This window comes from Monopterus albus, unplaced genomic scaffold (assembly GCF_001952655.1).
Source record: "Monopterus albus unplaced genomic scaffold, M_albus_1.0 scaffold4.1, whole genome shotgun sequence".
Classification (NCBI taxonomy): domain Eukaryota; kingdom Metazoa; phylum Chordata; class Actinopteri; order Synbranchiformes; family Synbranchidae; genus Monopterus; species Monopterus albus.
The window spans coordinates 3,652,663-3,668,035 of NW_018127884.1; the positions used below are offsets into that span (position 1 = coordinate 3,652,663).

Here is a 15,373-nt window from a genome sequence, read left to right on the forward strand (position 1 = left end):
ACCATATAGACGAAACAACACCTCTCCCAGGAGTATCAGCAATATTATCACCTTCATGAAGGGAGGATATAGCAGAACTGTTGTATTAGACTGCCTTAGTTTTAGCTTGGTGTACCTAATAAATTGCCAACTTAATGTAGTTTAATTACAGGAACAACTGAATCAAAGTTATGACATTTTTTTTTATTAAATTGGTTTTGTTGTTGTGCATTGACATCACAAAGTGCATTTTAATGGAATCTCTAGTCTCAAGATTGTGCTATAACTGGAAGAGTACCAGCTGATCACTCTCTATTTTACCTGTAGTTGCTAGAAACTATATGGTTCTTTCCTTAAAAAAAAGGAGATTGTGCGGAAATAGCGTGGGATTTACGACAAGCACAACCCAGCGGTACGGGTGAGTTGTACCCGACTGTTTTGTAACTCCTAGCTAGTTGGAGAGTGTGCAGGTTGGCAGACACTGACGTTGTGGTGCAGGTTTCCGAGTTGCACACACTGGCTGCACAGGCCGGGCCCAGTGCTGCAGGTTGTCCGGTAGGGTGCCTGTCGAGCTACACGCATGCTGTTGATGTCAGGAGCAGAGGAGGGGAACGTGAGGAATGGCTAAAAACTGACGGCGATCTTATGCAAGGAAACAAATCAGGATAGTAAGTGGCTATCCAGTACGTTTAACTGGAGCCTGCCCTGTCACTGGATCGACCTCTTAGCTATGCCTTAACAAGCACTTTCGCTTTTTTGTGTTATTTAATGGGACAACGTAAACGTAAAAAACGCAAGGTAGGCTACCGCTCCTGTTGCCAGCACTGCTACTTTATTTTCTTGGACTAATACAACACACAGGGGGTCGAGAAATGTTTCACGGCAAGGTAAATCGCTCCTTTTCGAAGACAGTGTTTGGTTTTTAAAACTGGCTAAACGTTAACGTGCGTATTTTAGGTTGGGCTCGTGAACGTATGAAGTGTTTTGAAAAACGTCGGTTAGGCTTCATCACCGACCAACCACATGAGAAGTCGACGTCTGGAATATCTTAAACCACAAAAAAGCCCCCTCACTCTTCTTTTTATTTGTCTCCTTCACCTGAACCGACGAGAAGAAAATGCGTGTGGCGTTGTTTTGGATATGTTTGTGGTGTTTCCTTCGTCTTGGTGCCACCGGTCAAGGACAGTCGGCGGCCGTTTGTTCAACCTCATGCAGCTGCGATGAAGATGGGGGTGCGTACTGCTCCGGGAGAGGACTGACCACCGTCCCAACCGGGCTCAGTGCTTTCACCTACTGCCTGTAAGTACTAACAAACATTCGCTGTTAAAACATCCTCAAAACAACCACAAAACACATACCTCAACCAAATCCTGGGTATGTATGGGATGTGGTGTTTGCATTGCAAGTGAATGATGGACCGACTTAACTTTCCACAAATGGCTGGGCAGAAGAAGTTAGCAAGGCTCTCCAGATTTGTAAGAGTTTTTAATGTGTCATTTATTATGTCATAATTTTTAAGGTCTGTACATACTTAAGCTAAGCTTTTACAGTGCGGCTAAAGTTACATTGTTAGCAGACACAATATCAAATCAGCTCACAGCTGCTCACGTTGCAGGGCTGCAGCTAATAATGATATAGAGAATGAGTTATTTTTGGAGTAATCAATCGATTTAAGATAGTGCTGCAATTAATATTAGTTTTATAATCGATTAATCATCTGATTCATTTGTTCATTACTCATTAGTTGGTCATCATAATTTCCTAGAGCCCAAAGTGGTCTTACAGATGTCTTGTTTGATCAATACTCAATAGCTATGATGTATGACAGAAAGCATTCAGTTCTCACATTTTTGAAGCTACAGCCTGAAAATGTTTGGCATTTTTGCTTAAAAAATGACTAAAGTGGTTATTTGGTGATTTAATAAATTAATTTTCAGTTGCAGATCTAAATCAATCAGTTTATAGTTTTTTTTACTTATAGTGTTAGACTGATGTATTAATCAAGAAAATAGTCAGTAGGCCTGTAATCGATAATAGTAATAATTTCTAGCTCCTGCATTTTGTCTATAAATTGTTAAAATTGTGAAAAATGCCAGTCAAAAGTTTCTTAGAGGAGTAGCAAAAACCCTTATTTGAGAGTCCTGAACCACTAAATGGTAAACTGTTTTTCTTGATTAAAGACAAACATTTTAATCGGTTATCAGAATCATTGCAAATTATTGGCTGGTGTTTGCAGGAACATTTCAGCTCTAGACACAATGAAAAGTTTCTTTCCACTTTATGATCCACCTGATTTGGTTTAGCCCTTTTTTGACTTGAAGACTTTATACATTTCCTCAGTGTTATTTTTACCCACTGTCCAGTAGGGGTGGGAATCTTTAGCAAACTCACAGTTTGATTAGATTCTGATGCTTGGTGTCACAATTTGATTCAGAAACAATCTGATTCAATTAAAAAAAGAAGGGCACTATATTTTCTTGTTTATGTGAGCCATACAACTGCTGCTCATGACGCTTAACAGATAGTTAAGCAAACTGGTTCTGATTAGCATCAAAACCAAGTACTTTACATACTGCTATCCTGCACAATAATGAATACAATAATGTATCTAATTCTAATCCAATATTATAAATGTGCCAATCTGCATAATGAGTACTTTTACTTTCGGTACTTTAGGACATCTTTCGATGCTAATAATTGTTTGCTTTTATTTAAGTAATATTTTGAATGCAGGACTTTTACTTTGAGTATTTTCACACTGTGGTACTCCTAATCCACTTCAGTAAACAATCTGAGTACTTTTTCCACTACTTATTATTGGTAGCTGGCATGTGTGTTGCAAAGGGTGAAGAACAAAGCTCTTGGTTATGTTGTTAACATTATATTTGCAGCAGTGGAGAACAAGGTCTGTACTGCAGTGTTACTATCAGAAAAAGCCAGCGTGATCCAAAATGGCCACAGGTCTGTAGAAACAAGGTGTTTTCTTTGTCTTTAACTGAAGTAGTGCAATGTGTCGCTGAGCTGCTTGTTTGTTAATACTTTCAGTGCTACGTTAGCAGAGGTCTGTTGGTGATGGACTACAAAGTATTCACACAGTCCTCCACACTTGTCTTTCAAAGCTCATTATCAAGTAATTAATACACATGCAAATTAGGTCATTGTCTGAAGATGAACTGATGTTACAACCATAGATGTATTGCACAATTCTAGTGTGTGCGTGCTGTCTGTGTGCAGCACTGGCTTTGCGGTTGAGTTCCCCCCTTTTCGTTCTGTCAACATTGTGACAAAATTTGAGTTTTAGTACTTTTGAGTCTATTTAGAATCGTAGGCTATATGATTTGCAATTCTGACTTATGTAATCTTAAAGATATCTGTTTAGTGCCAGGAATGACAAAACATTTTTTGGGGTAAAACCAACATTGAAACCCTATGTTTCCACAGTCTGAGCCTCTCTGCATTTGTTTTTTCTGCAGCTTACATTACATCTGCAGTCCGTGGAAATATTGCATTTAAACATTGGTTCGGCTACTAAGAGAAATTTTATTTTTACAAACAGAAGGTTTTTCTGGGATCGCAAAAATACAAGATTTATCAACTGAAACATTGCCAATTTTCCCCCTAAGGTCTGAGTAGGAAGTGCAATGTGACCAAACCACAGCGTAATGTACTGTGTGCTGAGGTCACAAATGGCACCAGATTTGAATATGGAATGTTACATGGACTGTAGCCAGCACTGCCTTTTTACCAGTGCTGTAGGCTTAGTACAGAATAATTAGGAGTCAAGGTTGTGCCATTATGACATTCTCACGATGAATCTGACTGAATAGTTTAACAACTGCTTCAAGTTATGGCATTAATTTGTATGGAAAGCAGAGGAAAGAGGCACCAGGTAGGTTAGACCATTATGTAGTGGTGCATATACAGTTAATGACTGGAGAAACTCCTAATTTGTTTCTCAGCCTCTGGGTTAATCATAAACTAAAATAACCACCTCGGCAACAGCACTGAAATGAACAGTTTACTGTAGCTTTTTTGTAATTTCTGTGCTCCCTCAAAAAACAGAAGAAATTATGTTTACTTAAACACTCACTTGTCTGTGTAGAATTTGTTATATGGTCAAATAAATAATAGTGTTAGTTGCATTTCCTTAAGTTTCTTGTTTGTGGAAACCTCTGTACTGTTTTGCCACCTTTTAATAACGGTCACCCATGTCTTGCTACACCAGAGCCGATACTGTTCCACTTGAAATCACCATTGTTAAGAGAGTGTTAAGCAAAGTAAACAGAGGGGGGTGGATTCATATACTAGGCTGTCAAGACATGTCACACTAGGCCTCCTGCTTACAGCATAAACTTTCAGCTTACTTCTTCCTCTGGGAAAATGAACTCCAATTTATTACCGGCAAGCTAACCTCTCAACATGAAACAATGTTTTCTCAAAATGATATCATTCCCCTCACTGCCACTCTGCTGACCTCTGTTATGCCAAAATGGAAAACAGTGTGTTATTTTCAAGGTTTGTTATCTTTCAGACTCATGAAAGTACGTGAAAGGTTGTTTGTCCCTTACTCTGTCCTACTCTCATTTGTTTGCTTGGTTTCTTTAACTTTGATTGTCCTCTCCCGCTCCCTCCTTCTTTTGTATGTAAAGCACTAGGGTTTGGGATCATGATGGATTAGTGAGACATGTTGCAGCTGCAAGGGCTCCTTCTCTTAGGGCTGATGCACCCACAATGGCCTGCTGATGTGTAAAGGAAAAATCTTGTATATAAGTATTTTGTCATTACAATATTTTATCTGAACTTAGAAACATACATTTGTATTCAGTTATCATGTTTTAAAAATCTATATGATGACCTAGAGAAACATGAATATCTAGTTTAATCAGTGCCAACAGTGAGATCTAAACTGTAAAGACACAAATATGCATGCTTAAGCCCTTTTGAGAAATCCACAGCAACCTTAAAGAACCTAGACGTTACCTGGAGGAGCTGTATGTGAGAGCGCAAATGTTTGAATCTGTTGGACTGGACATCAAATGGACTTTACACAGCCAGCTCCCTAGTACAAAGGCCATGTAATGTCTGAGTGAACCCATGTATGAATAGAGCAGGTATTGTCCTGAGAACTCACACCGAGTTAGTGCGCATGCTCATGATGTTACTTCACATGATTGGTGTGAAACCGGAAGAATGCAAACATCTAAGGGTGGAAAAAGAAGGGTAATTTACATGAAGACGCCAGGCCATCCATCCATCCATTTTCTTCTGCTTATCCGAGGTCAGGTTGTGGTGGCAACAGGTTCAGCAAGGTAATCAGGATATCCTTTTCCTCAGCAGTGTCTTCCAGTTCCTCTGGCGGGATTCTGAGGCGTTCCCAGGCCAGATGAGATATATAATCTCTCCAGCATGTTCTGGGTCTGCCCTGGGATCTCCTGCTAGTTGGATGTGCCTGGAAAACCTCCAAAGGGAGATGCCCTGGTGGTATCCTGATAAGATGACAACTGGCTCCTTTCGATGTAAAGGAGCAGCGGTTCTACTCCTAGCCCCTGCTGGATGTTTGAACTCCACACCTTATCTCTAGGACTAAGTCCAACCACCCTGCAAAGGAAACTCATTTCAGCCTCTTGTTTTCACAGTCTTATTTTTCAGCCACTACCCACAGCTTGTGACCATAGGTGAGGATTGGAGTGTAACTGACTGGTTAATTGAGAGCTTTGGCTTTTGGCTCACCTTCTTCTTCCCCACACGGACCTGGTACAACGTCTGCATTACTGCTGATGCTGCCCCTATCTGCCCGTCAATCTCATGCTCAAATCTCACTCGTGGAAAAGACCCCGAGATACTCAGACTCCTTCATTTGGAGCAGCAACTCACTCCCAACTCAGAGGGAGCAGTCCACTTTTTTCCAGCAGAGCACCATGGCCTCAGACTTGGAGGTGCTAACTCTCATCCCTGCCACTTCACACTCAGCTGCAAAGTGCAACAGTGCATGCTGGAGGTCAGGGTCTGATGAAGCCAGAATAATCACATCATCAGCATATATCATAGATACAGTTTTGAAGTCTTCACACTGGACACACTCCTCCCCTCAAGGGCGCCTTGAGATCCTGTCCATGAAAATCACAAACAGGGTTGATGACAAAGGACCTCCCTGATGAAGGCCAACACTAACTGGGAGCATGTCTGACTTCTTGCCAAGTATGGATACACAACTCTCACTCTGGTTATACAAGGAATGGATGGCTCATACCAACAACCCCAGAACCCCATACACCTGAAGTACCCTCCCAAGATCCCATGTAGGACCCTGTCATAGGCCTTCTCCAAGTCCACAAAGCACACATTGGCAAATTCCCAAGATTCCTCCAGTAATCTTGTAAGAGTAAAGAGTTACTTCACTGTTCCACAACCAGGACGCATTATTATTTCTGAATCTGAGGTTAAAATGCTTAAATGGAGAGATAGGTACGACTTTATTGGGGGCAGAGGTGTATGCCTTCCTGGCATTTGCATACAGTAGGTCCAGAGTTTTATTGTCCCTTGTGCGGCAATTAACATAGTGGATGAAGTTTGGAAGGGTGGTAGAGAAGGGGAGGGAGGCATGGTTAAAATCCCCCGAGATGAGGATTAGAGCTTGTGGGTGCTGTGTCTGCAGCCTAGACATGCTTTGCGTGCGCTCACACGCGACAGTAGCGTTGGCCGCGGGAGGAATCCAAACAGTCACCACCACTACATGTGAATACTCCCGAGGAATGTAGTATGGCCGTACACTGATTGCTAATAACTCAATGTCTCTGCTACAGAATTTTTCCTTAACAGTTATGTGCCCGGGATTGCACCATCTGTTATTTATGTACACTGCCAAACCCCCCCTTTCCTCTTACTGCTCTGTGCCACGCTTTGATCTGCACGAACTAGTGTGAATCCATGAAGGGAGACCACAGAAGTCAGAAAAGTCGTTGTTCAGCCAGGTCTCGGTGAAGCACAGAAGGCTGCTCTCTCTCTGAACTCCCTTTGCAGTCTCATTAGCGCCGTTAGCTCGTCCATCTTGTTGGGGAGGGACTGGACATTTCCCATTACGACAGATGGTAGACATGGCTTATACCTCTGTTTCCTCTCCCAGGGCGCTTTACCCCAGCTCTGCAGCCCCGCATTTTACATCGTATCTCCGAGAGGAATCTCCAGCTTCTGCCCGGCTCAGGGCTAGCAGCTGAATCCTAGAGTAAACAATGGAGCCGCTACTCCCAGAGTCCCCCGACTCAGGAGCTCATGAAAAAGTATAAAACATAATGCAAACGCAATAAAAATTTGTACTCCTAGTAGCACAGCTCCACAAACCTACAGAAAGAAGTATAACACAAAGCAAACACGGAAAACTTCAAAAAGCACAAAAAAACAAAAACAAAAAAAAAACGCAAAAGACGACAGAGCTGCTGGAACTCGCTGCCACTCCACGTGGTACCGGGAAATGTAAAGATTTCAAGATTGAGCAACTTCTGTCTTTAAGGGCTGACGTGGGAATCATCAGACAAATTCAAGGAACAGCAAGAGACTCAGTAGTTTATGACCATATTACAAACCTGACCATGTATTTTTTTACGTGATGTTCTGCCTCCTGCAAAATCTAGTCAGGTGCCACTGATTGTACAAATCAAATGGAGTATTTCCAGTAGGGGAGGATGTGTATGACACAGACAATTTCCTGTTGTGTAAAAGGGCAATGGAGATCTAGAACTGGACAAAATGACAAAATTGCTATACAGTATAATAGCAGAAACAGACCTGAGGTAGTGTTTTTAAGTGTAACAATGCTCAAAGGTCAGGAACATTCCTCATTTATTTTTTTAGTCTGTTTGCTGTTGATTTGTACTTTTACTCCAGAAAAGGACATAATGTAATGGGAGACCACACATTTTGCACTAAATCATATGACTGTGTTGGAATGGTTTTACCTACAACCCACAGGGGTTTGAGTTTTGGTATTTGCAGTGGAAAGGAGCCCTGTCACAGAAAAGCGGATGAGAAAAAAGAGGAGGCCCCTCAGTAAGTAACAAAGCAAACACTCCTTCTGAAAGTATGCGGTTTACCTGCCACTGAGTTTCTGCACAGGTTTAGTTTTTGGCACAGAATCAGTTTGAACTCTTAAGCATTTTAATGGAACAAGAGGAAATTATTACAGCTTACATATCGCTTGTATAAGGTCCTTTTATAGCATAACAAGGTTGAGACTTAGGAAAATCTGACTATGGTGTCAGGGGTCATGCATTCAGCTGGTGGAGCTTGCTGGCTTCACCATTAGTGCCCTCAATCCATTTTAACTGAATGCTACTTTTGTTCTTGGTCAGCAGAGGTGAAAGGAGCCAGTCGGTGGTTCCCACTCCCAAACAGGATGACTTGTGGATGGGTCTATAGAAGATGAAGAGTATGTCAGAGATTTAAACAATGATGGGCAAATGCTGAGAAGTTATAATAGTCTGGTTGATGTAAACACAAACAATGTCGGTGGCAAAAACATCTCACTTTTAGAGCGAAGAAGAAATGGAATTTAGGTTTTTGGTAATGAAAGAGTTAAATGTACATGGTAATTTAGATGGGAGAAAGCCAGATATGCTGACCTCTTCAAATCTGTAGTGGGCAAGTAATGGGATACTGGTTTCCCAGCATGTTAAGTGGAATACGTCTGATCAGTGTAAAATCCTGTGGAATAAATAATGCATGGTCAAACAGGTTTGAAACAGTGGCTGCCAGACCGAAGAGGTCGTGTTATTTTCTAGAGAGAGAGTGGGACAAAGAAAGAACAAAAACCCAGGGTTAACATCAGTTTAACTTTTTGAGATGGAGAGCTTTAAAAGCAGCCAAAGGAGTCAAATTTTATTCAGATGTGTTAGTTTTCCTTCTGGATGTCTTAGCATCTATGGCTAACATGTTTGTTATGGTAACATTAGTGACCTAGCATGGTTGTGATTTTACCTCTTTGTTTAATTAATTAGGGCTGTTGTTTTAACTTTTAGAATATGTTCATACTTCACATTAACAGCTACATGTTCCTTTTCTCAAAGCATTTCTGCTACTTTCAGTAGCAGACGGCTTCCTTTTGGTGAAAATAAAGCCAAGTGGCACATGGGATAGACATTTACAGATACCTGTTTGTAGAAGCATTTAGGCTTGTCACCATTTATCACAGTTGCATTTTTCAAGTCCTCTTCAATCCGTCTTAGCTGGGACAGGCCAGGACCTGGATAAGTAAAGCAGCCAGACACAGAGGGAGGGAGGAAGTGTGATAGTCATGCAGGCCTCCTGCACTCCCCAGCCCGGCATGTGGTTCAGACCAGTCAGCAGTCTGCAAAAGATTTAGTCAAATGATTTAAAATGTGGTTGGTGATGTATCCATCTGACCACCAGTGGTGGTAGATCTGCAGCAGTGGTTGCAGAACATGAACAGAGATGTTGTCTGGGTAGGAAAAAATAACATAAGCAGTGGGTGGGCATTGATAGAAGTGTTGTTGTAACTGAATAGTCTATATGGTAATTGGATAAGCAGGTAAGTGGAAATGGGGCGTAGGTAGCAGGGATGATGAGGGTTCTGTCACGGCCCACCTTTTAAGGCTTGTGTATGTGTGTTTATGGTTGGGACTGCAGAGGATGGGAATATGATCCTTCTAGGATTCAGGGGCATGCACACAAGGTCCTACAGAGATCTGGCAGTGAAATTCAAAATGACCAGTGGGAGAGTGGAAAGGAAGGACAAGGAGCAGGGGGTTGCTTCATTTGTGAATCACAGATGTTTTTTTTTTTAAATTCTTGATACTGTATTTGACACCTTTTTACATATGATGTCTATAGGGCTTTTCTTGGAAGCTGGTTAGTGGATTCAAGATAACCAGCGATACTCTGTATTCACTCTCACTGTATTTCTCTCAGTGAACCTAAGTCAGTCCTTTTGTCCCTTCCTTTATGATGACAGTCCAATACTTTTCTTGGCCATTTAAAAAGTTAACACATTTACAGCACTAAGCATATATGTATGAGTATTTTTATGAAACTATAAACACATATTATCCTTGGTGAGGGAGCAAATCAAGTCCTGTGTGCATATCTTTCATGCTGTTACATGCCTGCCTTTTCTTGAAGTTGGTTTGAAGAATGAAGATCCCTGGGGCTAAAACACAAGGACGTTTTCAATGCCTTTTTTTATGTTACCCTCAAGCAGGCACAATCAAAAGACAATACTGCTATAACGAATGCATTACACGACTACCCTATTGTTTGTAATTCTTGTTTAGCCGATTTAAAAAAGACCTTGTACATAGATGTTTTAATTTTGAGACATTTTGAGAAATGGGTCTTCTGTTAAAATCAGGAAAGATCTTATGATCGATAAAGCACTTTGAAAATACAGGGGTAAAAAGGACTTCACAGTTGCAAAATGCAAAGCAGTAAAAAAGTTTTTATATAAATATGTAAATGAAAGACAAGCAAAATGGTTAATGAATAAGTGCAATATTGGGACAGTGAAGCATCAGTAAATGCCTTTGAGAATAAGTATTCTTGCTAAATGTGTAAAAGTTAAGTTGTTGGAAAGAGCTTGAAAACTACAACTTTGCATGTGACAACGTTTGCCTATCAAGATCACAAATGCAAGTTTCACAAATTCAGATTTAAAGGTATAAATTATCTCAGATTTTACTGTTTTTAACTGATTGTATGTTTCCACAGTGACTTGAGCATGAACAACATCACCAAGCTTCCAGCCTATGTATTCAAGAACTTCCCCTACCTGGAAGAACTGTGAGTACATGCCCTCTTTTTCTTTTGTCAGTGATGTATTTACTCTGTACAGTGCTGACATGAGGGTTGGGTTTATGATGCACCTGGGTATTTGTACTGCAAAGCACAGTATAGGTGCACAACATGCTCTTCTTCTCAGCTGAAGAGCATGGCATTATGGCAATGATTCACTTATCACTCCTGAATTGAACAGAGGCAGTTATAATAGGTGCAGTAAAGCTCAGTTAAAAAGGTGAGGTGAGACAACATGTATTGAAGCTATAGTCATATGACATTCTGAGTGGATTTTTGCTTTTAAGGGATTATCTGGGTGGCAATAGCACATCTGTGCTCTGCAGCTTGTTCAGTGGCATACATCTTATCTTAGTGGGTGCTTGTTATTTCTTTATTCTTTAAATATTCCAATGTCTGGCTTGGCGCTGCTGGGAGTCAGAGATAAAATCTGTCTGTCTGATATTGGGTAACATGCAGCGCTAAGAATGCAAAATGATCAGCTAGTGAAAAGCAGTTCCTGTTCCACTTGGCCTTTGCAGACATGTTTTTTCAGCTCTTGCACATCTTTCAGCTGGCCAGGTCTTCACCTTCTTCTTTTTCATACACCAGTCCAATCTGCTTTGTTGAAAAGCAATTTACTTTTCATCACAGTGTGTAGAGGAATGCAAGGCAGGATGGAAGGTGACAAAACAGTGGTTTCCATGGCAACAAGGCTAGAAAACCCACCCAGTCTTGCTTCTACTTTTTTTTTGTCTTAGATCACCATAATAAACGGGACTGTCATTGGGGTGTCTATGTTTGAAAATGGTGTTTTGATTGACTTGTGGCCTTATTTCTAATATGTGTTTGTTTAACCTTTATTTCTGGGAACAGATCTGTAGGCTTCCCTCCTTGAACTTTGGTGGATGACTTTTTTGCTCTAGGGCTGCAACAGTGTAAGTGAACCAGAGCCCTGAAGGCAAAGACAGAGAGTTGACAGAGAAGGAGAGCAGGCCATTCTCATACAGGAGAGGAGCAGAGACGAGGGAGGAATATTCCCTCCTTCATAGTCACGCAATCTCCAGCCTGCTGGAGATGAAGGCATGAATTAGTTTCTCTAAATCTTGTAGCCATGACTATAACTATAAATTATGGTCTTGGAATTAAAATCCAATTTTACAAAGCTGTTGAAAGAATCCTCTTGACAAATTGCAGCTCAGTAGAGCCCTATATGTTCACATTGGTTGGGTTGGTGATATTATGAATTTTGGAATTAAGCTTTGGAAGTTACTGGGTTTGTCTCAAAGCCAAGTTAAGTCAGACTTGCTGAGGAGCAGTCACATCATGATGTGACAGCTTTGGTCAGCCACAACAAATCACACAGTAAATAGGGCCTGTGGTTGGCCAAAAGGATTATTTAATATGGAGTCAGTGTAGTCTGTATAACATAAATCATATTCACCATATTTAAATTTATGTTCTAGTTTGAATAGCCAAAATTAATACAAAAATAAAATAAAATCAAGTATTTTCAGCAATTAATTCAGCAATATGTTAATTAGAGCCCACTCATTTCATCACACAAAGCAGATTTTTTTCATAAGTTATTTGTTATTAGTTGTTATTAGTTGTTAGTTATTATTTTTAGTCTTCTCAGTGGAGCTGAAGCTGTGATTGATTAAGTTAAATGTTTTGTGTTTGTCATGATTTATTTGCTTGGTCTGTTTTCATTGCACTTTGTCAGACTTTGCTTTTCCACCTTACGAAGTGTTTTTATTTTTAGATACTTGCAAGTTTTTTTTTTTTTTTTTTTTTTTTTTTTGAAAATACACATACAAGTAGGTGGATGAAATCCAGTGAAATTTATGGCATACAAGCAAAAGACCAGGGTCTACATGAAGGGTATGTGATCTTTTGACACAGTCAGCCTAGATTCTCAGGCTCACACCCAGCAGCTCTTGTTGCAGGGAATTCAGTCTGACCTGATTCACATTGCAGAGTGATAAATCTGTTGCTAATCTTTCAGGCCAGATAATATACTTAGGCTCTGTGTCGCAGTCAGCCTGTCCCATGCTTATTTACACCCGTTTCCTATACATTTCCTGCTCCCAACAGGAAAGGGAGGTGTCCCTTCAACCTCAAGTAATTAATGCAGGGACTGAAGCAGCTGCCTGAGGATAAATATTACAAGGCCGCACTGTTAAACGGGAAAAATGTTATGTTCACACACAACTGCTTGTATCAGCCTGAGAGCGGTGAATTATTTTTTCACTCTCTCTAAATGCAGCACTGGTTGGGAGGCTCAGAAAAGGGTCTAAAGAGGGGATATCCAGGAACAGTTCTAATCTCTTGTGGGTGAGAGATGAAGTGACAACAGGCCATGGCACAGACACACGTCTCTGACACCCCGGGCCTCATGTTCAGCTTGAGAGCTGGAACTTGATCTGCTGAGGCATTGAATGTGAAGAGGTTCTCAGCACTATGCAGTGCTTTATTCAGACATAAAATATACTCTGTGGTTGTACAGTGTGTTCTTTTTATGTGGGAAAACATGTTCTCTGTAGTTTTTAAACATTTGAGAAATGTCTTAAATGTAAGCCTGACTCCTTCTGTCACCCAGACGACTTGCGGGGAATGACCTGTCTTTCATCCACCCTGATGCACTGTCTGGACTGCATCAGCTCAAAGTTCTGTAAGCATACACTCTCCCTGCCACCACCACCAGTGTCAACACGTAAATGCACACACAAACACACACACTTATGGCTGTGACAGTGTGAAGTTTTTCACACACTGGGGAGGAGAGGGTAGATATTGCAGTTTGTGCTATCACTGGTGCTGTCACTTATTGCCACCCTAAACACAGTCATACAGTTTACATCCACTTGGAAGAGACTAAATGCATGTTTCCATCCCACTCCAGTTCTGCTTGTGTTTATGAGAAAACCCAACAGAGAATTGCATACAAGCTCCATGTAATGTATTTGTTCTGCATAATTTGCATCAGGCAGCACACCCTTGTATGCTTGCACAAACCTGGCCACACTTAGCAGCACATAAAGCACTGCCCTGCTGAGTCTACACTGAGCCAAAAGTTCAAAGTCCTGTTGATATACAGGTGAGGTCTTGGATACAAGACTGAAAAACAAACACATAGAGGCACTATACATGCTTTTATCAGCAATGTATTCACATTGTTACTTGTAACTACACAAATGAAAACAAACTGAAGTATTTTGAGTACATGTAGTTCAGACAAACCCCATTCTCACTGGATTTGGATCAGTTGTTTACAGATACTGTAACTAGATAAGCATACACAGTTTGAGTGAATCAAAGACTTGTTCAATAAAGTCTAAATAATGAGCTCATTGGAGAGCCTACCTTCATACCACCATTGGGGTGTAGAGTTTCTTAATCAACTTGGCAAGAGCTTGTGTGAGACTTTACCAGTAGTCATGAGTTGTTTCCATTTGCAAACACTAAGACAGGAAGAACCTGGAAAACACCATGAAGCCAGAAACCCCACCAAAGACATTAACTGCAACCAGTGTGGATCAACATAAACAACAACAGACAGAGGAGACCTTCAGAAAGCTTGCTAGCATAATTAATACTGAATATATCTGTGGGTACATGTTGTTATAGATTCATGACGCAAGATGAAATTGTTGAGAGTCAACTTGAAATCATCATTTTGCCATTTTACCTTCAGGATGCTCCAGAATAATCAGCTGAAGACTGTGCCCAGTGCAGCCCTGAAGAACCTTCATTCTCTTCAGTCTCTGTAAGTAATGTATTAAACATACACTCACACTCACTCACACACACACACACACACACACACACTTCCAATTAACTTATACACCTGTGTAGGGCATTGCATGCTGAAAGAACCTTTGAATTAAAAGTGGATATTTCTGTATTACGGTAACAATCAATGCTGTTGGAGCTGAGATTCTAATAAATATTTGTCATCATATTGATCAGATGTTCTGTTTGATGAATGTCCTTTCCGTTGCTTGTAAACAGGAGTGAGAAAGGCCTTTTATTTACTGAAGGAAATGATGAAAAGGTAGTGGTTCTGCTGCAAAGCAGTCATTCCTGGTTGTATAGTATTACCTTTACTATGATAATCCTAAATCATAATGCTACACCAGGCATGTTAGTGAGTTTTATGAATAGCGCCTGTTTTTGTTTTTGCTGTTTTTTTTTTTTTTAATTAACTATTGGAGAGATCCCCTGAACTGAGTGCCATTTCCAAGTGGCTGACATTTGTAGTTGAGTGAAATGTCTTGACAGCTGTTGGACGAATTGCTTTTATATTTGGTACAAATATTCATGTCATCTATGAGTAAATGACTTTTCTTTTAGGGGTTTAATCAGGTCACAATTTTAATTTGTCCAGTACTTTGGTGTAGTTTGTGTGTTTAGTGCAAATGAGTAAATAGCTCATGCCAAGATGGTGACCATGGTAAACATTATTCCTGTTAAATGATAATTGATGATTAAACTCTTACTTATTTACTCTTACCTACAGGGTGTCCGCGGGGTTTTAAAAAGTATTAAAAAGTGATTAATCAAAATTGCCAAATTTAAGGCCATTAAAAAGTGTTTAATTTGGTTTAGAGGT

At 40.4% G+C, this 15,373-nt stretch overlaps 1 protein-coding gene across 1 annotated transcript in view; it reads left to right on the forward strand.

Moving 5' to 3' along the window:
- Positions 1-351: 351 nt before the first annotated feature.
- The window catches only part of lgr4 (leucine-rich repeat containing G protein-coupled receptor 4), a 27,914-nt gene continuing 12,892 nt past the window's right edge, over positions 352-15,373 (forward strand). Inside the window, exons 1-5 of the mRNA XM_020607233.1 lie at positions 352-647; positions 1,094-1,278; positions 10,696-10,767; positions 13,361-13,432; positions 14,456-14,527. Of these exons, the coding sequence (XP_020462889.1) occupies positions 1,097-1,278; positions 10,696-10,767; positions 13,361-13,432; positions 14,456-14,527 (398 nt within the window). The 5' untranslated portion in view covers positions 352-647; positions 1,094-1,096. The remainder of the gene's footprint in view (positions 648-1,093; positions 1,279-10,695; positions 10,768-13,360; positions 13,433-14,455; positions 14,528-15,373) is intronic.